Below are 25330 nucleotides of genomic sequence, written 5' to 3' on the forward strand. Positions count from 1 at the left end.
TTTCAGAGAAAGCCCTCTGTGCTGAGTATCCCCCCCCATCCCGATTATCCTTCATCTGCTGTGCGAGAGGTTGAATCACTTCCACATGACTCTTGAGGTGGGAGCTCCGAGGCCCCTAACTGCTGATGTTTAGCCACAGCTAGTGATAGAGGAGGAGGAAGGGAAGGGAGCTAGTACCGCTAGTATGTTGGTCCTTAGATATCTGCTCATCATGGCAAATTCATAGATAAGAAGCTGCACGGAGACATTTGGGAGCTTCTGGGGAATTGGCAGCTGAAAGTAATAGAGTTGCTGAGGAAGTGGGTTGTTTGTTATTAACAAAAAAAAGTAAAGGTAGCTTTTTTGGACCGTGACGAAATACTCCAAAATCCCTTTTAGGAAATACCCTTTATTAAACCCATCTTGTGAAATAACGTGCAAGCTTTTGAGTTTCAAAAAAATTCTTCCATCAGGCTGGATGGCTAAGAAAGCGGCTTAGGGGAAAGGGAGAACTGATCATGCCATGAATCTGCATCTGGTCAGAGTCTTATGGCCAAATGTGGGAGGAGGGAGCTAACATCCTCATTTGAACACCTCCTCCTTCTGCCCATATTCTGCCACAAGACTCTGACCAGACGTAGATTCATGTTGTCTTCCATGAGTTCCTTCCATTTTGCTTTGTTTTAATTTAGCCTGGTGAAGAGTTTTGGAAAACCTGAAAGCTTTTGCGCTTATTTTCTAAGATTGTTGTTGACCTAATAACGGAAAACCTCAGTTCAGAATTAAGAAACCAGAAATCCCAGATCTGATTCATCTGGTTCATCTCAATTTCAGCATGGGGAAAAAGGGGAGACCATCTCGAACTAATGCATTGACTGTTCTTTTGTTTCTAAAGGTCCAGGAAAGGCGGGTTTTGATAGGAGGATGGTTAGGTTTGCTGGCTAAATCAGTCCCAGTCCAACTTCTAGAGTGGTATCTGTGTTAAATTTCTCGCAGCAAAACTAATGTTGTACGCTCAAGATCAATACATTTTTTGTGGCATCAGCTTTTGTGGCCTGCAGAGTCGACTTCATCAAATGTATGGAGCATTACCCTCAATTGGCAAGTAGGAGTGCATGTATGTGATACACACATTCAGATGCAGAAGGGGTAATAAAATGCAAAAAAGTATACAGTCTGCAACAAGTTCAGTTAAGCAGCCATTCACACCAGCAGTCATAGATGCTCCCATCTAGGCAATCTCATTTCTGTGAATGGGAAGAGTGTTGGTTCCTTTGTCTAACCTGGTCTAACATGGGTGTGTAGAAGACAGGATAACTATTAAAACCCTCTGAAGACTAGTTCATTCTGTTAATTTACTTGCAAGGTTAGCAAGCTCCTTGACCCTCAGTTCAAAAAGGTTTCATTTGAAGCATTTAAAGTAAGGATGAGAAGTCCTAATGGCCTTGCACCCATCAATAGGTGTTGTGTGCCTGACTGATGGAGTTGCTTCTGATCTCATTCCTTGGATTGTACACATTTTACTGAGGCTTGGAAGCCAAATTCCTTCCAGGTCTAAGAAATGTCAGCTTTTGCTCAGAGCAAACGTGCGGCAGTTGAAAGGATGTTGCAAGGCTCCCTTGCTGCTGTTTTACCTGGTTCTTGTAATGTTGGTAGGAAAGCAGAGTGTTGATAACTTCATGTTTGAATCAGGATGTAGTGTGTGTTTATCTTGGCAGCAGCACCAAAAGTGGGGGTAGTTTGGAGGAGGCGGAATCTCTGTAAATGAGAGAGAGCTGGTTCTTTTCTTTTCAAACAGACCTTCCTGCTTTTTGCCTTGCCTGAGAGGAGCTGGAGAGAATAAGTCGGGAAAGCAGGCACTTACTCAGAAGTAAGTCCTGCTGAGTTCATTGGGGCTTACTCTAAGGTAGGTGTGTCTAAGTTGTGCAGCCTTTGCAAGCTTACTCAAAAGTAAGTCTCCCTGAGTTCCACAGGATTTGCTTCCAAGTAATTATGCACATGATTACGACCTCATTACAGAAATGCACACTTATTAGGGAACAAATCATGTTGAGTTTGGAGGGACTTGAGTAAACATACTTAGAGTTGGGCACAGCTGCTTCTCTCGACCAGCACATCTTTTGGTGGCAGTTGCACATTAAAGAGGATGCTCTTTCAGAAGCATGAAATAAACCACTTATGGCTAGGTGATGCAAACACACACACTCTCTGGCTGTGTACACACCATATATTCAAGGCACATTCAAAGCACATTCCCCCACCTGAAGGGAACAACCTTCAGAAATTACAGTTTCCAGGATCATGGGGGAGAAATGTGCCTTGAACATCTCATCTACAAATTGCCCTGTGCTGTTTAGTGGGATTTTGCCTTCTTGCCAGCACCTTTCTCGAGTGAGATGTCAAGATACATTTTGACATGGACAGCTGCTAATCATAAGGCTGGAGTGACCCGCAAGTCCCCAAAGAGGGCAGCTGTTGCCAGCTGAACCGGACCACTTAGGGGAAACAAGAGCAGGCAGGCCCATTTTTCTGAGGGAGGGTAAGGTGGCTCAATGCCGAAATTTCACCAAGGAGTGGTCACCACAGATAAGACTAGCATGAGCAAATTAAGCAGTGGGAGCTCCTGATACTGTGGGCAAGGGCATGGCCTCCAGTGTCGGTATGAGAAAGGAGGTTGCATAAGTGCGTAGGTCAAGAGAAAAAACAAAAGGGATTTGAAAACTCAGAGGAAACTCTGGTAATCCCCACTCCCTGCGCTTATCTAGCACAGAGTAACAGCGCAAGTACAATGAGCCAGCTATGAAACCATGCACACACACTCCAGGAATCCAGAGTCTGCAAACAAACTGGTGGATTGTTGGGTAACTAAACCAGCAGGGCCTTTATTGCAGTGATGCAGCAGTAGGAACAGCGCTTGCTGAGGAGGGGAAGCCCCAGTGAGTAGGTGGCAAACCTGAGGGAGAGAATTTCTTTTGACTGTGCTTTGTCCATAGTAATCTTTGAGGATCAGGGAAGCAAACTTAACTCAGGTAATCAGCATGATTGCTGTTAACTGCAGCTTTTAAGGTATTTCTTGATTGTATTTTAATACCACTTTCCCCTTGACCCAAGAAGCTTGGGGGGGGGGAGTGTTACATGGATTTTTGTAGGAGTGAAGGAAGCTGCGTTATGTTGTCCGACCATTGGTCCATCTTACTGAATATTGTCAACGCGTTCCTCCTTTCTTTTCTGCAGACAGACCCTGTAAGGCAAATCACAGGCTGTGTGAGACAGTGACTTGCCCAATGTTGCCCACTGAGTTGGGATTTGAGCCCCCAGCCTGGCACTCTGTCTTGGCATTTCCCAACTACAGGTTCCCCATCCTTCATATAAAGGAATCTCTCTCTCTCTCTTTTTAGTAAAGTTGCAATCCTATGCGCACTTACCTGGAAATAAGTCCCCTTGTACGTACTTCTGTGTAGACATGCATAGGCTAAGGCAGGCATCCCCAAACTGCGGCCCTCCAGATGTTTTGGCCTACAACTCCCATGATCCCTAGCTAGAAGGACCAGTGGTCAGGGGTGATGGGAACTGTAGTTCAAAACATCTGGAGGGCCGAAGTTTGGGGATGCCTGGGCTAAGGTATACCAGGGGTCGGCAACCTGTGGGCCACCAGATGTTGTTGGACTCCAACTCCCATCGTCCCTGACTGCTGGTCATACTGGATGAGACTGATGGGATGGGAGTCCAACAACACTTGGATAGCCTACAGGTTGTTGTTTCTTTCACGAGAAGATCTTTAAACAGGAACAGAAACAATAAAAAGGTTTGTTTGTTTCTTTAGTCCCTTGCTCCACTTATTCTGGTATAGCATAGTGACTGAAGAGTATAAACTGCAAACCAGGGGGTGCCCCATTCACTCGTCTTGCTAAGTAGGCAACCTCCTGTTCTGTTAGCCCCCATTCTGAAATATGAGGATCATGACTACATTAGTTCACTAATCTGTCCATTAAACCCTTTGAGCGCAGTATAAAATAAACCTTTGATGTGCAGTATAAATGTTAAGTACAGTGGTACCTCGGTTGTTAAGACCATTCGACTTCTAAAACATTCAACAACCGAGGCGCAAAGGGAGAATTTTAGTTTTAGTGGTGAAAATTGAACATGCAGTGGAAGCCGTTCAACTTCTGAGGCGCGTTTGAAAACGGAAGCAATTACCTCCGGGTTTTCGGCATTTGAAAACCAAAACTTTTGGCTTCCGAGACGCCCGAAAACCAAGGTACCACTGTATTAGTTGAGCAGAGCAGATAGTGTATTGATGTTGCCCAAGGAGGCCTGGGTTCAAATCCCCACCCCTCATCGAAGCTTCCTGGAAATCTTTTGGACCAAATCAACTTCTCAACCTAATCTCCCTTACAGGGAGGTTGTGGGGATTAAATGGAATAAAGCCACGCATGCAGTGCTGAGCTTCTTGATGAAATAAATAATACATTCTTGCAGCTCTTTAGAATATAAGATTACACAGTAATTCATTGTTAACAGGTTAGCCATAGCAAAGAAGGGGAGACCCAAAGAAACCTGACTGGCACACCAGTAACAAATACAGTCAGTCATACCTCGGTTTAAGTACGCTTCGGTTTGAGTACTTTCAGTTTAAGTACTCCGCAGACCTGTCTGGAATGGATTAATCCACTTTCCATTACTTTCAATGGGAAAGTTCGCTTCAGGTTTAGTACACTTCAGGTTAAGTACGGACTTCCAGAACCAATTACACTCATACTTCGGGTTAAGTACGCTTCAGGTTGAGTACTCTGCGGACCCGTCTGGAACGGATTAATCCACTTTCCATTACTTTCAATGGGAAAGTTCACTTCAGGTTAAGTACAGACTTCTGGAACCAATTGTGTACTTAAACCGAGGTACCACTGTAATGTCCTGTACAATGAACTTTTTAAAATAACAGGGAAATAAGGCAGCAGCAAAGTTTTAGCCTCCAAAAATGGGGCTGAGAAAAGCAGTTTGGTAATCAAGGCAGCTGTTCAATGCCATGCTCCTGGGTCTCTGCTGGTGTGGTGGGGAGAGGAGGGTGGAGGCAGAAGGAACTCCAGGCAAGCAGGAGAATGTCCCATGTACCAATTTCTGTAAAGCCATATTTCTCTACTGGTTTATCATAAAATATCAGGGTGGTGCAAAACAGTAAGACCTAAAACACTATTTAAAAACAATACAAATAATAATTAAAGGGACTGGCTGATCAGTCAAAACAACAGCAAATGCCTGTTGTTGTAAAAAGGCCTTCAAGAGATGGCTGAAAGTCGAAAGCAGGGAGGGCTGCTGAATCTCTGCTGGGAGAGTGTTCCACAGCATGGAACCAACAGCATTAAATGCCTGACTTCTAACGGAGGCCAACTGACTCTGTAATATGGGGGGCAGCTAACAGCACTCTTCTGTCTGATCCCCAGAGCAACACTGGCATGTAAGGAAGCATTCTCAATTTGTTTTCTTCTGGATTTGTCTTTCGTTAAAGGCCCACCAAAGTTCAAGTATGGTTTTTGGAGAAGTTGGCCGTAAGTGGAATGCCACCAAGCCTGGTTTGCACTAAAGTCCAAACATTGATTTAGTTCATCTAAATGAAATGCAAAATTGCTCCCAAATAATTCTCTTGCAGTGGCCTTCTGCAGGCTGCTTGACCCTAATCATCCAGAGTCTTGGGGCTTTTCAGATCAGATCTCTTCAGACACTGCGGAAACTGTATGGTAATAAAGATGTCGAGAAGCTTTTAACAGACATTTCCTTAAAAGGCTAGTGCTTTTCTAAACGTTGACTTCATAGAAATTCCTCTCTTTCTTTTTTGCAAATTGATCTCTTTGTATAATAACCATCTCCAGCCAGGCTATAAATCACTGTCTTCCATGAGGTGACAACAGCTTAAAGAGTTTTCTCAAGTGTCTGGGCATCCCCATTGACCCCAAGACAGGCAGTGATTTGTTAGTTAGATAGCATACTATGAGGAAGAGATGGTAACAAAACTGACTCTCCTGCCTTTACTGACACTCACATGCTTCCAAACACTGAACATGGTATAGTGGTTGACAGTATGTCATTTAGGCTTAGTTTACTTAAATCCTTGCTTGCAGCCAACAACTCACTCTCAATGCTGCTTACTCATTCCTGACTTTTCCTTCTGGAACAGTAATATCTGGTAGATGGATATTTGTGGGCTTGGGCTAAAAGGGACCCCTGACCATTAGGTCCAGTCGTGACCGACTCTGGGGTTGCACGCTCATCTCGCATTATTGGCCGAGGGAGCCGGCGTACAGCTTCCAGGTCATGTAGCCAGCATGACAAAGCTGCTTTTGGCGAACCAGAGCAGCACATGGAAACGCCGTTTACCTTCCCGCTGTAGCGGTCCCTATTTATCTACTTGCACTTTGACGTGCTTTCGAACTGCTAGGTTGGCAGGAGCTGGGACTGAGCAACGGGAGCTCACCCCGTCGCAGGGATTCGAACCGCTGACCTTCTGATCAGCAAGCCCTAGGCTCTGTGGTTTAACCACAGCGCCACCTGCGTCCCCAAATTCTGCCCTTATAAGTGATTTGAGAAGAAACTGCCACTTGCACCCATCAAACGCTTTGATTCTTTGATTTAAATATGATCTCACAGCTACTGAGAGAGACACCTGAATCTCTCTGGATCAAAATAGCCTTTCAGCAGTTTTGAAACCTCTTGAGTTTCAAATTTTTCTACTCTTAAGTCCAGTTCTCCCCGTTTCCATGTACGTTGTGGGGTTGTTGTTTTTTAAGTCCCCGTGAAAACTCATCATTGAATTTCTCTTAATATATAAATGTTTGTATGCATCTTTGCCTAATGTACACATTGTTGCAAAGCAATCCCCCCCATATATAATGCATTTTTGTATCTTATTTTCACTAATATGTGCGTTTTTATGCACACTTTACGCTGCTATATGCTGTGTGCACATTCCTTGGCTGGGGAACTGCATTGCAAAATTCAGATAAGAGCGAATTTCAAACATTGGCTGTGTTTCTGTTCGTGCATTTTGGGAAGTGCAAATTAAGTAGGTTTGCCTTTCAGTGTGAATGGAATCTAATCTCCCCCTCCACCCCTAATTCCTGCCTAGTCCAGGGTCTTTGTTTCCCCCCCCCCTTCTAAAGGTAGTGGGATTCTATGTTCTTTTCAACTGGATTTTATTTTATATATATAGCACCACCTGACCCGAAGAGGTTGCAAACTAAAATTCAACAAGGAGGAAGCAACAGAGAAATGGGAGGAAGTGAGGGCAGGGTAAAAAATAAAAAGGAAAGGAGAGCGTATTGTTTCAGATGTATGTGCTAGACAGAAACGTTTCAACAGGCAGCTGAAAGGCCAGAAAGGTGTGTTTTCAGAATGCCTTTCCCAGTCAGTTCTGGTAGATACCTTTGCTCAGTGCTAGTTTAAGGACGACGCCCCCCCCCCACAAAGCTTTTAACTGAATTTGTTGTCCCTGCTGATCTGTTTGTTTTACTGGCTGCTTTTCCTGTGGCTGTTTTAGAAATGGTTTTGCTGACTGCTGCTACTTATTTTGTTGCACTGCTTTCTTAAATAGCTTTTTGGTCATGGAGTTTTTATGATGTTTTCTGATACCTGGTTTGGAGATTTGAGTGGGGGAAAAGCAGCAACTAAACATTTGAAGTTAAAATTGTGGTCTTTTTAACTGGAGAGTTTTCAAAACGCAAATAATTTGTGTGACATGGGATTAGACTGCACATCTGGATCCCATCTTATACATGTCTACTCAGAAGTAAGTTCCATTGGGTTCTGTGGGATTTACCCCAAGTGGATTTACCCCAAGTGGTTCCCATTATTTCAGTGGAACTTAAACTAAAGTCATGACTGACTTTTCACATTGCTGCCAGTGGTACCTCAGTGGGACTAACCTAGGTTAGATTCGACCCAATGTGAAGTGCACTATAGCCAGTGTGGAGTCATGATTAGACTGTCTAGAAAGAGTTCAAATCTCCATGCAGATGTGAACCTCCCTGAGTGACTGTGGCCCAACCATTGTCTCTCAACTGAGCCTACTACACAGGATTCTTGTGAAGATAAAAGTGAGATCACCCCCATCCATATTGGCCACCATGAGCTCTTGGGAAGCTGGCTATGTTGGGAACAGGACTAGATGGAGCAAGGTTCTTAAGTTTTTCTGCTACAAATGCCACTTAAAAAATTTAATCCTCTGTAATGCTGATTGTGTTTAAAGCAGGCATAGGCAAACTCGGCCCTCCAGATGTTTTGGGACTGCAACTCCCATCATCCCTAGCTAACAGGACCAGTGATCAGGGATGGTGGGAGTTGTAGTCTCAAAACATCTGGAGGGCCGAGTTTGCCTGTGCCTGGTTTAAAATGTCTTGAAGACTGTCAGCACATGCTTTGAGCTGCTGCCTACTCATCATTCATGCAACCACTTTCTAGATAGGGATTCATTGTGTGTCAGCAATTCCCTTCCTGCTGTTTCATACTTCGAAGGTGGAGAAATTATAGTGCAGATAAGAGCAATTGCCTTTGGGTCTCATCTTGATGATGATGATGATGATGATGATGATGTTTTCAGAGCAATGAGAAGAAATTCAGACATTACCTTGCCCCGCCCTTTCCTGCCCCCCTCCATTTCCCTATGACTAAATTTCTAGTGGGTTATGTATATGTTGTTGTTGTTGTTTAGTCGTTTAGTCGTGTCCGACTCTTCGTGACCCCATGGACCATAGCACGCCAGGCACTCCTGTCTTCCACTGCCTCCCGCAGTTTGGTCAAACTCATGTTTGTAGCTTCGAGAACACTGTCCAACCATCTCGTCCTCTGTCATCCCCTCCTAGTGCCCTCCATCTTTCCCAACATCAGGGTCTTTTCCAAGGATTCTTCTCTTCTCATGAGGTGGCCAAAGTATTGGAGCCTCAGCTTCACGATCTGTCCTTCCAGGGAGCACTCAGGGCTGATTTCCTTCAGAATGGATAGGTTTGATCTTCTTGCAGTCCATGGGACTCTCAAGAGTCTCCTCCTCCTCCTGTATATAAGTGCTTTTTATCTGTTAGCATAAAGATGCCAAGGGAGACTCTTCTCCTTCGCTCTCAACTCCCTTTGTTCCACTCTTGACAACAGAAAAGCAGCTCAAGACTGGGCTTAACTGTACTCTTCCCCCCCCCCCAAAGAAGCAGCCTGCTCATTGCCAGTTTCTCTGCCTTGGCTAGAAGATCCTCTCTTGTTCCAACCAGCACTGCTCCTTTGGAGTCAGGAGAACCAAGTCCCTATGGGGAGCTAATTTGACTATGTCCCTTGACTCTCAAACTCTCTGCTTGCAGAACAGGAAAAGGACGTTCTGCTTCCACTGGGAACCAATACCCTCAACTCTGACCTATCATGGATGTCTTTAACATTAACCAGTTCTGTGGTTACCGTAGGCGTGAGACGTGGCTTTCTGACCAACGTTGCCACAATAGCGCTGTCTGCCTTCTGCCAGACCTTCGCAAGCTTTACATTTCATAACAGACGTTTATATGCAGTCTAAGGGTAAACAGACTTGTTGACTGATTCCCGTTACTCTGCATCAGCTGTCGGCTGAAGCCTTTATGACAAAAGAATACAGCCAGTTTTACATTATTGTGTATACACTGCATGCTGTCAGTTTGCTGAAAATAGACTCTGCTCCCATTTTTACATGTTGTCATAATATTTTATCGAGTCTAAATAGACAGGATCCAGATCTCCTTTCTCTTTCTCTTCGTGGTAATTGTGAATGAAAAGACAATGTTTTATTTCATTTCAATTCGATTCCTTTTGTTGCCACAATCTTAATCTTTTTTTAATTCCATATAACTGAGGAGGCATATGTGACAGAAAGGTAGGGAACATGAAGCTGCTATAACCAATGTATTCGCTCTGATGTAAAGCCCCCTGGGACTTATCCTGATAGCCAGTGGGATTTGCTGTCTTTATATAGAATGACAAGGATGGGAAAGGCTGGACAGAGAGTGGGATTTGCTTTCTTCCAGATCTCCTGTCACCTATGACTTCACCTGGCCTTTTGTTGTTTTTAATATATAGAAAGGAGAGCAGGTTACAGAAAAAGTAAGACAGCTCCTTTTCTGCTTTTCATTATTGGCAACCTATGCTCGTCAAAGGTTAGACTTGCGGTCCTGGTTCTCATGGGGTCTTTGAGGTTGTTTCCAATGCAAAAGAGCAAGCTATTTTGGTGCATCAGTTAAAGTGTCAGACTAGCACTGGGGAGATCCAGGTTCAAATCCTCACTGAGTCGCAAATCGTGCTGGGTTGGTCGGTCTCCCTCCGCTAACTCAGGCTTCCTGCAAGTTTGAAATGCAGCAGGGAGGGAAGAGCCCCTGAGCATCTTTGTAGGACGGTTGAAATTAAAATGTGATCAAATAAATAAAAGATAGCCCTATTACTAAGCAGTTCTTGGGCTTCGATCCCTGCATTAGCTTGGGAATAAGTCTTAGTCATCTTAGTGGGGCTCACTTCTGAATAGGTATGCTGCATCTGCATTGCATTGGTGTGAAGATTTGGACCCAGGTGGCGCTGTGGGCTAAACCACTGAGCCCTAGGGCTTGCTGATCAGAAGGTCGGCGGTTCGAATCCCCGCAACGGGGTGAGCTCCCGTTGCTCGGTCCCAGCTCCTGCCAACCTAGCAGTTCAAAAGCACATCAAAATGCAAGTAGATAAATAGGAACCGCTATAGCGGGAAGGTAAACAGTGTTTCCATGTGCTGCTCTGGTTTGCCAGAAGTGGCTTTGTCATGCTGGCCACATGACCTGGAAGCTATACGCTGGCTCCCTCGGCCAATAATGCGAGATGAGCGCGCAACCCCAGAGTCGGTCATGACTGGACCTAATGGTCAGGGGTCCCTTTACCTTTACCTTTAATGTACTGCAGCCAGCCTGTCATAATCACACAATCAGGGCAGGTGAAGCCATTCAGAAGAGGGATTTATAAGCTGCTTATGCAAACAGCCTGTAGATATGATCATTCAGCTGTCTTTAAAATAAACATCAAGGTGATTAACAGGTGGCTGAGATAAGTACAAATGCATATGAAGTGTGGCTTATTTTACAAAAAGCCTGATGAATGTTGTCTGAAATTTGCCTGATGTCACAAGACATGGTCTGGCTCCCTCTTGCCGGAGATCACTTTCAACAATGAAGTGGAGTTTAGGATCACTGTGCCATCTTTACAGATGTAGTGGCATTTTTTTTTAAAAAAATAATGATATCTTCCAGGTTTTCTGGGCTGAGCTCATGTGTAACATTGCAGCCTTGCAGGAATAATCCATTTGCCCAGCCAATGTTATGGCTGAGCTAGTTAGTAGAGTTTCCAGCTGCGGCAGCTCCTGTGATCTCTGGCATACATTTTGGGAGTATCACTTGTCCTTACTGTGTAGTTCAGGAAAGCAACAAATGTTGCTTTGCAGTTTATGTTGCTGATGGAGAAAAACCAAGTGCATTGGAAATGCCCCAGTCTGGATCAACAGAATATGTCTTTGAGGAAATTGCTGTCAGTTTCTACAGAGGAAACTGTCAACATGTTGGGCTGCATTGGGGAGTAGGAGAGATAGCAGAGCTCATGTATCTACAAGCCAAGCCTACAAGGCCTACAAAAGGGGTCATCTTACTTGTTTTAGTCCATCGTTTTCCAGTTCTCACTTCCCTGACTTTCGGACTCCTTGTTATGTCCTCCTGTTCTTGATTTCACCTTCTCCGGAATTTTCTCTTCAGTCTTATGTGCTTGTCATCTTCACTGTCTTCACATCATTAATCCCTCTCAAAAGTAATTTGTGTGTCATTCCTTGAGGTTAGATCAAATGCATCCCTTCTCATTTCACTATTCTGTTGTGGGGGACACACCAAGCGGTTTGCTACATAACAAAATTATTTAAAATGCTATGGGCAGCAAACAGCCTTAAAAGCATGATAGTTGAAACATCGGCAGATAAAAATCAGACCAGAAGAGTAAAAGTGAAACAGCAAAATGACAGAAAACTTATAAAGCATCAGTTCCTGAGCAAGTGGGTGACAATGATAGCTGAGTAAATATTTCTAGGACAGTTTTCCTGTGTGCTCGAATTTATTATCTCTTCCCTTTCTTCAATGGAAGACCCAATCAGTGTGCATTGAATTCACAGGCAGCATTTCATCTAGACACAGACTAGCATAGCTTCAGCAATGTTGGTGTGTTGTGCCCTCGGACCATGTCCTGGGACAAAGTGCTTTGCATAGATCAGAAGTGGAGAACCTGTTGCCTTCCTGCAGCTCCCATTATCCCCAGCCAGTGGCCATGGTGATTGGGGCTGATGGGTGTTCAAGTACAAAGGCATATGGCGGGATACAGGTCCCCCACCCCTGACATACATGATCTTAGTAATATAGCATTTCCATCCATCATCCTTGGAAATCATGGAATGATGCCTAAATATTTTTATGATCTGGTCACCCCATTACATCGTAGAGTATTTATGTTGGCCCGCTTGCATGCCTTTCCGTCCTCTGTGTTGTCTGGAAGGCTCAGAGGTATCCCTTACTAGAACAGACTCTGCACCTGTGGCCAAAATGTACCTGACTCTATGGACCACATGATTCTGGAATGCCCTCTTTTTAACTCCTTACGTGATGATCCCTTAGTGTCCTCTTTGTGGCTCTGTGCCCCCTCCAATAAACAACTCGTGACCCAGTTCCTGCTGAGCGATGACTCTCCTGCACTTACTAGAGTTATGGTGCAATTTTTGACTAGAATTTTTGAGGTCAAATCTGGGGCAGTTGGGCCTACACAATAGTGACCGCTGAGGACTCATTATCCTTTTCCCCTCTCCCCTTTCTATTGTACGTCTCAGAATTATATTTTGTATAGATGGTTATATATATATATATATATATATATATATATATATATATATATATATATATACACACATACATACATACATATACAGGTGTTGAATTGAAAAAAAAAATACAGGAAACTTGGATTTTAAAAAATGGTTCTTACTTTGCATTTTGTCCTATTAGGAAGTTGTTCCCTCCCAATGCGAGTAATACGTTTTGCTTACCCTTAAGTCTGATTTTTGCAGTTTTATTTATTTAGTGTTGTAATGTACGCAAACTGTAGTTTGCCTAGAGCAGGCTTCCTCAACCTCGGCCCTCCAGCTGTTTTGAGACTACAGTTCCCATCATCCCTGACCACTGGCCCTGCTAGCTAGGGATCATGGGAGTTGTAGGCCAAAAACATCTGGAGGGCCGAGGTTGAGGAAGCCTGGCCTAGGGAATGTAGACTGTGGGATGGTTAAGGAATAAAATAAATAAATAGACTCTGAAGCAAAAAAAGGGGGCTTGTAACACTAAGCAAGGCTGTGACTTGTCTCCTGCAGTATGGTAGCAGCAGGAGTTGAGTAGAAGGGAAGGGCCTACGATTTCAGCAGTGTGCACTAGCATGCTGCACACTCGCATTTAAACCATAGTTTAGTTTATTTAACTACGGTTTAACTTTAAAGTGACAAGCATACCAAGCCATTCTCTTAGAGAAGGTGCTTTCTGAGTCTGTTTCTTCTCCTCCTTGTGTGTTTTTGGGGTGTGGCAAACAGTAGTTTTCCTTCCAATTTAAAAATGTTCTATAAAAATGGCTAAATATAGATCAAAACTGTTAGTGTAGCCTACTGTGCCTCAGGATGTGGAGAGTTTCCTTTCTGTCACTTGGGACTTAAGACTGCAATCCTGTACCCACTAAATTTTGAGGAAGCCTCATTGATCTTAATGCATCTTACTTCTGAGCAGATATGCACAGAAATGTGCTGCTAACCTCCTGGGACCTACATGCTGGAAAAGGCTTGTCTGCCTTCTGCTTCACACATGTGCCAAATGAGACACTGTAGCATTTAGCTGGTGTGATGCTAGCACGGAATCTAATAGCATCTGATCCAGGTTTTTGTTTTGACATATAAATCTGTACTGTTTGCCTCCTCTTCATCTCTCCTCTCTTCTCCAACTTCCTTCTTGTCATGACTACTGAATAGTAGCTGGGTTTAGGGTTGTATGAAAGTGGATCAGCATTCCAGAATGCTTGAGGAATTGTGTTGGGTTGGTGTGTTTTTTTTACTGTTGTTCTATGAACAAATGTCATGCTGTGTTGTTGTTTTTAATGTGCACTATGAAGTTCCATTTACAATACAATACAAAACAGTATTTTCAACCTGGGTGCTGGAAGAGAGACATGGACCCAGGAAACCCCTATTCTGCATTACGCAGAATAGTTTTTGAAAACGGTTGCCTTTTACTAAGGACTCTTCTACAAAGATAAACAATGGGGAGGTTAAAAGGCCATAAGATTGGAGTGCGTTTTAGGTGGTGGTATTTAATCTATGGTTTTCTGCGATGCGTTCTGCCCACTCCTAGAAAATGGATGTTAACTGAGTGAGCTGCAGGTGTTAAAGGAGACAGGCTGAGAGTAGGCCAAAACCATACCGCATATAATACTAAGTCAAGCAAACCCTAGAGAGGATAAAGGGAGCCTTTTGAAACCACTTGCTAGTATAGAGAATGGGGTTTCTTGAAATGCATAAGGCTTGAATGGTCTTGAATGTGTTCTGTACTGATTAATGAATAACTTCCTAGTGTTGTTGTTGTTTAGTCGTTTAGTCATGTCCGACTCTTCGTGACACCATGGACCACAGCATGCCAGGCACTATAACTTTTATATGCCTGTTGTCTTTGTCCATGGAGTTTCTTGGCAGGGATACTGGAGTGGCTTGCCGGTTCCTGCTCCAGGTGGCTCAACATTTAGTCAAAACTCTCCACTATGACCTGTCCATCTTGGGTGGCCCTGCACGGCATAGCTCATAGCTTCTCTGAGTTATTCAAGTGATCCATGAAGGAGACTTCCTAGTGTACTTTGTTTTAAACATAATGAAAATGTATTTTTGTCTCTAAATACACTGCCCCTTCAGCGTTCAATAACTAATAGGACACATCTGCCATGTCATCGAATCATAATATCTGGTATCATCATCAAACAGCTGCAGAAGCTTCAGTTAATAAAGGCATAACAAATGTTGCTCTCCTGGGAGACATTCCTTTCTGTAGTACCAGCCAGCTTTCAATTAAGGGAGAACATTCACATTTCCCCCCTCTTTGAGTCCTGCAGTTGGTTTTCCTTATGGAAGATTCCAGAACTACATTTAAACACAAACACACACACACACACACACACACACACACACACACACAGACTTGCAGGCTTGTCCATTACAATTATGTAAGACCTAAAGCTGCCCAGCCACAGGCTTCCTGAGCTTTGCCTTGTGTCCTGGGCTTTAAGCCAGAGACTCCAAGCAAAGCTCAAAGCCAAGGCATAGGCTGTGTCCACATTCCCATTTACTGCACACTCGCGTCTCCAGTGCTCAGTGCTGTCTTTGTAATCTATGATTGCAGGGTGTTATTCAAAATGCATATATACCCTGTACTTTGTTGTAACCTGCTAAAATCTGGTGTGTTGTCGCTCAAGCCATCTTCCCACTGACTGGCGTCTTAAGTTCATACCTAGCCATGTAAGGGGTAAACACCTTTGCATAGGGGGGAGACATCCCCGCCCTCTCAGTGCCCTCCTGCTCCCAGTGTGTACAAAAGCAGAAAACACAATGGAAGCCTTGCTTGGCTGAGGAGCTAGGAAACCAATGGGGAGGGGAACATCATTGCACTTTAAGGCAGTATTGAGAACACACCCTTATATGACAAGTACAGCTAAGTTGCGGTGGGGGAGCGGTGTTGGGGGGAGTCACCTATGGAAAGAGTGCAATTGCAGATTGAGCAGCCTGAATCATGTGTGTGAAGCCTTGCCATTGTCAACTTCCAGCAGCAATTCCATGCTTGGGAGTAAGCACCATTGAAACACTGGGGCTTGCCTCTGAGTAGACATGTCCAATGGAACAACTCTTGTAAGTTGTAAATACTAAATAAATCCATATTTTTATTTTCCACAAGTGACGTTTTTAAAGTAGAGAAATGTGGAAAAGCCTGGCTATTTTTTTATACTGCCTATTATGATGTATTTGCTTGCCTGGTCTATTACAGAAATTCAATATAAGGTTCCTCCTTTCGTCCTGCATCCATTTCCTGTCCTGCTTTCTCCTGTTCCTTTATTGGTAAAATTACTAGTTGGCACATGCATTCCAAAAGTGGGGGTGGAGGACACTGGAGCCTGCCAGTCAGTCTTGTTGGGGTTGTCCCATCTCCAAAACTAGGGGACATGAAGTACAGTATTTGAAACTATGCTGCCTTCATCCTGTTTTCTGAAGAATATTGTTTCTTTCACAATGTGGAGGTGGAGATGGGAAATTGTTTAATTTGGTTGTGTACTTTTGGATTGCTTATGACTTTTTTTGTTGTGTTTGTAACTGGGGTTTTTTCGGGTTGCAAGCTGGCTTGAGCATGGTTTTAACTATGGGAATAAGTGCTTTTTTTCTAGGAAAATAGGTGCCGGTACTCACCATGAAGTTGTTACAGTAAGTGTCACACTTTTTAACAGCAACAACAACAACAAGAGTTGATGGTACTGCGGACCCTTGATTACCCCCTGTAAAAAAGCACATATGGAAATTATATATGTATTACATGTGTATGAGATGGAATGGGTAAAGCCCTGAACAGCAGTACTCCCCACTGCTAAATTCCCATCCCTGCTTGTTTTAACAAGCACCAATTTCATGCTCTAAACAGAGGCAATGAAGACGTGATTCTTATGTCAAGCAGTAGTAATAATTGGAATGGGTACTCCCTTGTCAGTCTGAAGGCAGTGCCTTCAGCAGTCACAATGCATGCTCTGTCTAATGTTCATTTGCTTGTGTAAACCTGTCAATCAACCACATTTTAAATTACAAAAGCAAAAGACTCCCCCATCCTCTTCATAATGCCTGTCACAATGTTTGGACCTATTCTCAATGTCGGCGCTTCCGACGTATGTAGTGGGTGGGAATCTCAGCTAAGCAATGAAGCTGCTGGATTCGAAGAAACATTGTATGAAGAAGTTGCAAAGACGACCCGAGTGAACTGGGAAGGCTTCGTTCAAATAATTGAGTCAATTGTATTCTGGGTTGTGAGTGTGGTTTTATATGCACACTATCGCTCTGGCAATATCTTGGCTGCACCCTGGGATCACCAGCCTGAGGGTGCTCCAGCCCTGATCTGGGTGATTCCTGTGGCCTCACTTTGCCATGACCCTAATTCTGTTACCATTTTGCCAACAGGTGTTTGTTGCCTGCCATAGCCTTCTGCAGCTGGCCCAGCTCCTCTACAGTGCCTACTTCAAGAGCAGCCTGACAACCATCGAGAAACGCTTTGGCCTCTCCAGTTTGTCCTCCGGCTTTATCTCCAGTTTGCATGAGGTAACTGCATGAGGCACATGCCAGTTCCAACATAAGGCTAGTGGAACTGGTCGCCCTGCCTCATTATTCCCTGTGTTTCCCTGAGCTTAGTTTAGGTACCTGTGGTTATGCGGTCATTGTTGATGAAGTAATAGAAGGATGATAGTTCACATTCCAGATAACCGGGAAGACCACCTTCTACTGCTGCTTACATCATAGAGGCCATGAGTGTATAAGGCGGCAGCGATAGGCTATACCAGGGAGAGATGGTTTTTAAGAAGGCAAACTGGAATGACACTTAGTGAGGACAATTCCTTCCAAAACAAGAATCCTGGCAAGGGAGGGGGCAGTGGGAAAGAATGATTTTGAGGCCTTGGGGCCTGCTGCTTTCTGACTGTTTCCCCGAGAAAGAGGAGAGCCTGACCTACCTTTCTGTGCAATGGAGTGCTGCTACACCCATGGGTTTAATAGATTGGTGCTTTCTCTCAGGCCCTCAGAAGTGGTGCCGCATCTGGTGTGTAATGCTGCATTACACCTTAATTAATGCTATATTAAAAGAAGGTGAAAACCCCCCAATTTGTTATGGAGCTGTGAGTCAGACCATTACAGCATCCCCTGCACCATCCAAGACTAATGACTAGAACTTTACACACGGCGATAGCCTTTATTATAGCAGCACCTTTGTAGTACCCCCGTAATTAAGATTATGTCAGTGTTTCCCATGAGAAATCCCTCTTTCCCCGGGGATGGAGTCAACATCATTCATGGAACCCAGCCAACAGCAACGGCTTTTGCTGCTTCGGTTGTGGTTTTGTTCTGCTTCCTTTGCCTTGCTTTTGAATCCAGGAGACCCTCCAGTTCTTCCCCATTCCCTTTCTGAAACATTTTCTGCAGCTTCTGCTTCTCAGAATTCTCTGCATTGCACTTTGGCTGGCAGGTTTAGAGGTTTAGAGCAGCTTTAGGGCTGCTTAATTTTCTCAGCTTGCTTATAAGTACTTTTAACACACTAGGAAATTACCCCCCTGTGGGAAATGGATCCCAGCATCTTTTTTGTCACTTCCAGCACAGCCAGGCACAGGGTCTTCCCTTTGAAACAGATCAGGAGGAACAGAAACTTTAGATACTTTTGTTCTCTCTGGGATCCAAAACTGTCAGAAATGTCAGAGTCACATCTGCAATGCAGAATCCTGCAAAGGACCATTGACAGCCAGAGGTTAAAATGGGGACCATCTTGCTTTCGCTGCCTCCAAGCAGGCAAAGGCAGCAGGATGGTAAAAAGGAGGTCTGGACCAATCCAAAGTTCTTGTCCATCTGATATTCCTGTCCAAGAAGAGCAAAACGGTTTTAATACCAGTGCAGCAGTGACTGCAATACAGTCTCCCATCTATCTACCTACCCACCAACAGTAGGCTGCCCTTGACTTTGAATTTCTCCACGTGGTACTGTTTTGCAGTGGCTGGTGCTATAATATAGTTCTGGCTCCGCTCGAGCAGTTTTCAAGTTGGAACTTGGCCCCTAGTGACTCAATCAGGAACAGCTTTGATTTTTAAGCTTGATATTTGGCAAAGCACCTGGAGCCTGGCAAGCGGCGCTATCAAATTCTAGGGGGAAGCACAAAATAGGTGTGTGTTAATTAGCCGGGGCTCTGCTGCGTTTGCACAGTTTGTACTGTCAGCGTGCGAAGAGCACGCGAACCGCACTCGGGCAGAAATATAAAATGGATGGGGCCTGAAGTAAACATGCGCCTCTGGGCCTGGCACAAGCAGAAAGCAGAGCAGAGCCGACATCCAAGGGCCCAGCAGTTAGCCATCAGGCTGAGCAGCGCCGGTTCACATAGCACTGCGAGGGAAATCGTTTGCCAAAGCCTCACACTTAACTGAGAACATAAGACCAGTGAAACTGTGCTGTGTTAGCTGGCTGTCCATCTGTTTAGATTTGTTTCCCACTCCTTTCTCTGAGGGCTGTTCTAGAAAAATCACTCCCAGTGGTTCTCGCCCTGTTGCTGCCTCCAGCATCAACCACTTCCAGAGACTTTGTGAGGAAGCCCATAAACACGTCAATTGCAACCCACTTCTCTTTGAACGCCCATGGGATACATGGACAGAATGCAAAAATCAAAACTGAACAGTTCTTCAGGGCAAGCCCAACCATTGGACAGAGCAAGGCAGCTCTCAGGCGGCAAATGCCTGGGGAGGCAGAGGGCCCTCACCATCCCCCTGAATCCTCTAAGCTGGCCTGGCCTGCACCACCAAAGGTAGATTGCTGCCTCCAGATGCAGAGAAGGTTACTGTCCTGCTGGTGGTGTTGAGGGAAGATTCACTGCCAGTCTAGTTGGATGCACCTTCTTGTCCTTTTTGGTCAGGGAGCAAAATGTCTTGGAGCTGGCCCTGCAGTCCCCAGTGTTATACTTCTTGGGCCATCCATATTTCCTACTTTATTCAGGACTCTAAATCGCTGCTTCTGCAACTCTTTCTACCTAGCTAGAGAAGCAGCTACTTCAAAGAGCATCTTTATGGACTTCTCCCTAAGTAGTAGTAAGAGCAAGTATTGATTATGCCCCATTATATCATGGTATATGTGTCTGAAACTAGATCACATTTTTAAACATTTCTTTTGTCAAGTAGTGTAGGCAACATCATTGACCTGGATTTACATTGAGATCTCTAATACTGAGGCTGATTTATTACTATTACTTTAAAAGGTCCCTGTGGGAAAGATTCTGATTACTTTTTATATGTTGACATTTTTTGTTGAAGTTTTTAGAAAAGCATAGGGCCGGATTCAACCAACCTATTCCGTGCAAGGAGTCCTGCTACCTCAATGAGGTTCTCCCCCCTCCATCTCCCCCCCCCGTTTTCCCCAAATCTTCTTCCCCCCCCCAAACAGTATGTAGGGTGAGGGAAAGAAGGTCATTTCAAAGGGCAAGCAGAAGTGTTTGTGCTGATGGAACAGTCTCCTTAGGGCTATGCTGAATTCTACCTATTGTTTCTTACAAGCTACCTTAGGAGAATTTCTATCCTGAAAAGTAAGGTAGAATTAATGGTAATAAATAGCTAGCTAGATGAATAAATAAATAAATAAATAAATGAAAAACAAACAACATAAAAAGCTGCCTTGGCATTGGTTGGTCTAGCTCAGTATTGTCTACACTGATTGGCAGAGGCATTCCAGGATTTCAGACCCTGTTCTCTACCAGCCCGAACTGGAGATGGTGGGGATTGAACCTGGGAACTCCTAATTGCAAAAGGCATGTTGTCTGCCACTGAGCCACAGCCCTTCCCTTCTTTGACATGAATGTGCAGGAGCCATTAAACAAAACAAACTCTAGTGCCCTGAAACGCCCTAACCAGGTCCTGAAACACATTGCTCCATTCACAGCAGGGGACACAGGAAATTCTTCAGTACTTTTATGCAAAAAAGATGTTGGCTTGTAACTGGGAAACCTCCATGGTGTCCACTTTGTGGTAGATTTCTCGGGCAGTGTCATATATCTGTGGCCATTCCAACCCACAAATGGATCTTTCCCATCCTTTCTGAATACATTTGCTTTTGCTTCCAGACACTTTCATACTTTTATATGGGGCTCCCCTTCCTGACTCTCTCTGGGATTATAAAGTTTTTCTCATTTATTTGTTAGATTGGTTCCAAAAGCCACAAAAGCAGGGAGGGGAGCCCATGTAAACATATAAGAAAGGAAACTTGGGCACAATTACTGTAGTTTCAAATGTTAAATTAGTCTGAAAGTCTGGACCAAGCCAGTGCAATTCTAACTTTATGTAACCCACACGTTATGGCTAACCATTACATCTCATGCAACATGTAACTGTTTTGAGACAACAAGGGAATTGGCTCATGCCAAACCCATAGATCCACATATTTCCAAACAGATTTTAAAATCCAGACCCTTTAGCAGACACCAAGAGGACTGATTTGAATCACATGTCCACATTCTTGCGCAGTACTGACCATTCAAGAATGCATCCGGGGGGTGTTGAACTATGCATAGGGCAGATCCTCACTTTAGTACAAGCCAACATCTTCAACTGAGCTGTGTTGGCCTGCATTATGTGAAACAAAAATTTGCGCAAAACAATGCTAGCTTGTTTAGCAATAATGTTTATTTGGGGCCATTATTGGTACATGAAGATGTTTAAAATGAAGATGTTGCCACAGTCCAAATTTACACAATAATCTGATTGCACATCACTATTTAGGTACATACCAATTCAACGTTTGTGTTCCACAGAGTAGAAGTACCTTTAGCATCTCTTTCCCCCCCAAAAAATAATAGAAATGAATGCTGTATGTGGATTTTTTTTGTCTATCTCTGGTGAGGTCATACTTACGTCTAATGCTCACCTTGTGTGTGAGTGTTTAATGTGTAAAATAAATTCCTTCATTTAAACGCTCCAGATAATTTGTTAAATACAGGAGGTGCAATCTCAGAAATACATTCGCATTTATTGGTTATCCTGATCCTTCATTGCTTTTCAACCGTAACAAGTGAATCATGGGCACTTAACATTCGGAAAGTGTCACGTGTTTAAAAGAACCATGCTACCCTGCTTTTTCCTTTAAATGAACATAGGTATTGCTTTCACCCAGGGGAGTGTTCAACATAGGCATGTTTACTTTTGGTTGCTGGTGCATCAAGCAGTGACTTGCACAATATGTGAATCAGCCTTCGCAGATCAAATAATCAGAACAGATCACAGAGAGGAGCTTCATATAGTCTCAGATGCAGTGCTTCCAATAGAATAATTTGCATTAATCTTTAGGTCATCAAATGTTGAGTAATCTTGATGTACGTGGCCCTTAGCCCTTCTAATCCTTTGCCCTGAACTACCATCCAGTTAATCTAGTTCTTTCTGCCTTCTCCACTGTTGTGCTCCTTTTCCATACTGTTCTTTTTTTGTTTGCCTTTGCTTTCGCCCCTCAATTGATTTTGGGTGGCGGACGCTGCTGAAGAGCTATTGGTGTAGCACAGATGACAAAGCTATTTTAGATTCACACTCCCTTTGTACACAATAACATGTGAGCTATGCCTGATATTTTTATCATCCTGATTATTTACACTGCTGTATCCTGAAGAGGCCTCACTAGCAATACAAGGCCTAATAATGATAAAGATGGCTGAGCCACTCTTTCCCAACTCTGCACTGACCATCCCATTTCTAGCAAGCTAGGGGTCGGGAGAGCTCTCTTCTTGGCACTGCTGTAGCCTGCTTTAAGCTACAACCAGCCACAACACTTTGGTCCTACAAAAGATAAGGAGGAGATGTTTTACAGCCTCTGTTCCAGGGGTCAGCAACCTTTTAAAGGCCAGTGAGCAGATCTGAAATGTTGAGATAGTGCCAGATTTTGAGCCTGGAATAATGCCAAATGACTACCATGATTTGGGGGGGGGGCATAGTGCAACACCAAATGAGTGCCATAGGGCTATGGCAGAATGGTTGTGGCATCTGGAAGAGCAGAACTAGGATTGCAAAATGACACGGGCCTGCCCCACGCAAATAACCTCCCCATAAATGGCACTCATCGGCTACTGCCACTCTCACAGGCAGGACACTTTTGTCCCTGTTCAGAACAGAAACATGGGCATGTTTAAGGGGACATGTTCAATGTAGGAGAGGCTGAGCCATGCAAACAGAAACTTAGCAGAAAGAGCAAACAGTCTTTCTTGTGTTGTGGATTGTTGAAAGGATGTTTACCGAGATCTTTTCCTGAGACCATATGATGTACTGGCACTTGTGGTTGCCACATTGCCAAACCCTGCTCTACTCTACCTGTAAGCATTTTTCTCATTGGGGAATACCATGAAGCCTGCCTCTTTGTATGTCTTCAAGAAAAAAACAATTGCTACCCCGTACACAAAAGGCAGGGGTGGGCCATCCCAGAATAAACTTAACTCTGAAATAAAAGCAGGGACACTGAGGTGCCTCCTTGTCTGGTTGCTGTCTTCTTTCAGGTCTCTTTTGACGTTCTCATCCATGCACTTTTATGTCTCCACAGATTGGGAATGTTGTCCTCATCATCTTTGTGAGCTACTTTGGCAGCCGAGTTCACCGGCCTCGGATAATTGGCCTGGGAGGCCTGCTGTTGGCGCTGGGGGCCTTTCTCCTCACTCTTCCACATTTTCTCTCAGCCCCATATCAATACACCACAGCACAAATCAGTATGTATATTTCCAAATATCTCTTCTGCCTCACCCCGTCTCTGCTCTGGTGGCTTGGGGACTCCGTGAAACTATGTTTGCTGTGTCCTCACAGTGGCTTACATAAATTAATAAACCATAGGCTCCCATCTGCACAATACATTTAAAGCGGTGTCATACCGCTTGGAACAGTCATGGCTTCCTCCAAAGAATCCTGGGGACTGTAGTTTGTTAAGGGCGTATAGTCACTTTTGCTTCAGAATCCTTGGTAGATTAGTTCTCACAGTATCCTGTGAGGTAGGTATGTTATTCTCCCTGGGAAATTAAGTCTGCAAATGTAGTTGCACATTAGAGTCACTTGGCTTTTACCCATCCAGGCTTCCAACGTCCCCCGAGGCATGCTGCGGTCTCTGTGCAATGACTTGCCTGTCATGGGTGTGCCAAACCAGATCATTGCCAAGGGAGCCCAAGGCAATGAATGTTTTGGTTCATGTCTTGTGTCAGTGGGTGCTGTTCTGTGTCGAATTGCTTCTTTTAAAGTGTCACTATTATCTGACGCCACCTAAAATGTGCAGGGCTCCTACCTGATGATGGATTGGTTAGCATAGCATAGCTGCTCAGTATATGCTTTTCCCTGTGCCAGAATCCTCGATCAGGGAAAGCGAGGGGTGGCGCTCACACCAATGATCACGTGTGATTGGCTTTGCTTCCTTGCAATTCTCTCCCCTGCCCCCAATTTCCTTTCATGCCAGGGAGCAAAGCCATGATCCCCTGTGCCCACGAATGGCACCAGCAGGTTTTTTGCTTCTGCTGGGACCGGCCAGCTTTAGTTGAAATGGTGCCAGGCATTTGTTTCCAAATCAGGCTTGTCACCATCTTCTCTGCAAGGAAAGAGACGTGTGAAAGTTGGGGGACGGTTCATCCAGGATGGTTGGCACATACATGCGGCTCCTTCAATACCTTCTAATCATACAATATAATCAGGTAATAACAACTCTTAGTTCTGCTGTCATGATATTTATCTGTAGCATAGCCAGGAAGTAAGCTCGAAAAACATTGTTCCCACTTGCCTTCCAAAAGGGGGGAAATCAAGGCGTCAAAAGTTGTTGGCGAGCTCAGGAATTGCATCCGAGTTCCCTAAAACCACACACCACAGCTTCTCCTGTTGGAATTATGCCCATGGAAAAAAGCATAACAGAATGCGCCATGGAATTCAAGATCATTGTGGATTTTGCAGGAAAGATCTTGCAAGTGGGATCCAGCAGGAGTTTGCTATCTAGCACATGGATCTGTCCTGTAGAAACTACACAGATTTTTAATTCTAGCCTAACGTTTTCCCACAAGTGTTTCTCCATGGAATTTAGTCCAAAATCACAACCACTGTTGTCTGCAGTGGGTTGACTGCTGCTGCATAAATGGGCAAAGGAAAGGCTAATCCCAATGACAACATGAATTCATTGTACAGTCATATCTCGGTTTAAGTACGCTTCGGTTTGAGTACTTTCAGTTTAAGTACTCCGCGGACCCGTCTGGAACAGATTAATCTACGTTCCATTACTTTCAATGGGAAAGTTCATTTCATGTTAAGTACAGACTTCCGGAACCAATTGTGTACTTAAACCGAGGTACCACTGTAGTCAAAGGGAATAAGTTATCAGTTGTTGCAAACATATTGGTAACATTCTTGCTATATAAATAAGGTTCACCTTAAAAAAACAACAACACATATTCCAGACTGCATTGTATTCAACTAACTTTTACTTGAAGTACACCCATTGGGATGAATGAACCTAAGTTAGTCCTGGTCA

The 25330-nt window shown here is 44.1% G+C and overlaps 1 protein-coding gene across 6 annotated transcripts in view; it reads left to right on the forward strand.

Annotated features, from left to right (window-relative positions):
* The window catches only part of SLCO2A1 (solute carrier organic anion transporter family member 2A1), a 58596-nt gene that overhangs the window by 7518 nt on the left and 25748 nt on the right, over positions 1-25330 (forward strand). For all 6 annotated transcript variants that reach the window (XM_088670758.1, XM_088670759.1, XM_088670756.1 and 3 more), the window contains 2 exons: positions 17252-17389; positions 23381-23543. In XM_088670758.1, the coding sequence (XP_088526884.1) occupies positions 17252-17389; positions 23381-23543 (301 nt within the window). The remainder of the gene's footprint in view (positions 1-17251; positions 17390-23380; positions 23544-25330) is intronic.

This window comes from Zootoca vivipara, chromosome 5, assembly GCF_965207765.1.
Source record: "Zootoca vivipara chromosome 5, rZooViv2.hap1.1, whole genome shotgun sequence".
In the NCBI taxonomy this organism is placed as follows: Eukaryota; Metazoa; Chordata; class Lepidosauria; order Squamata; family Lacertidae; genus Zootoca; species Zootoca vivipara.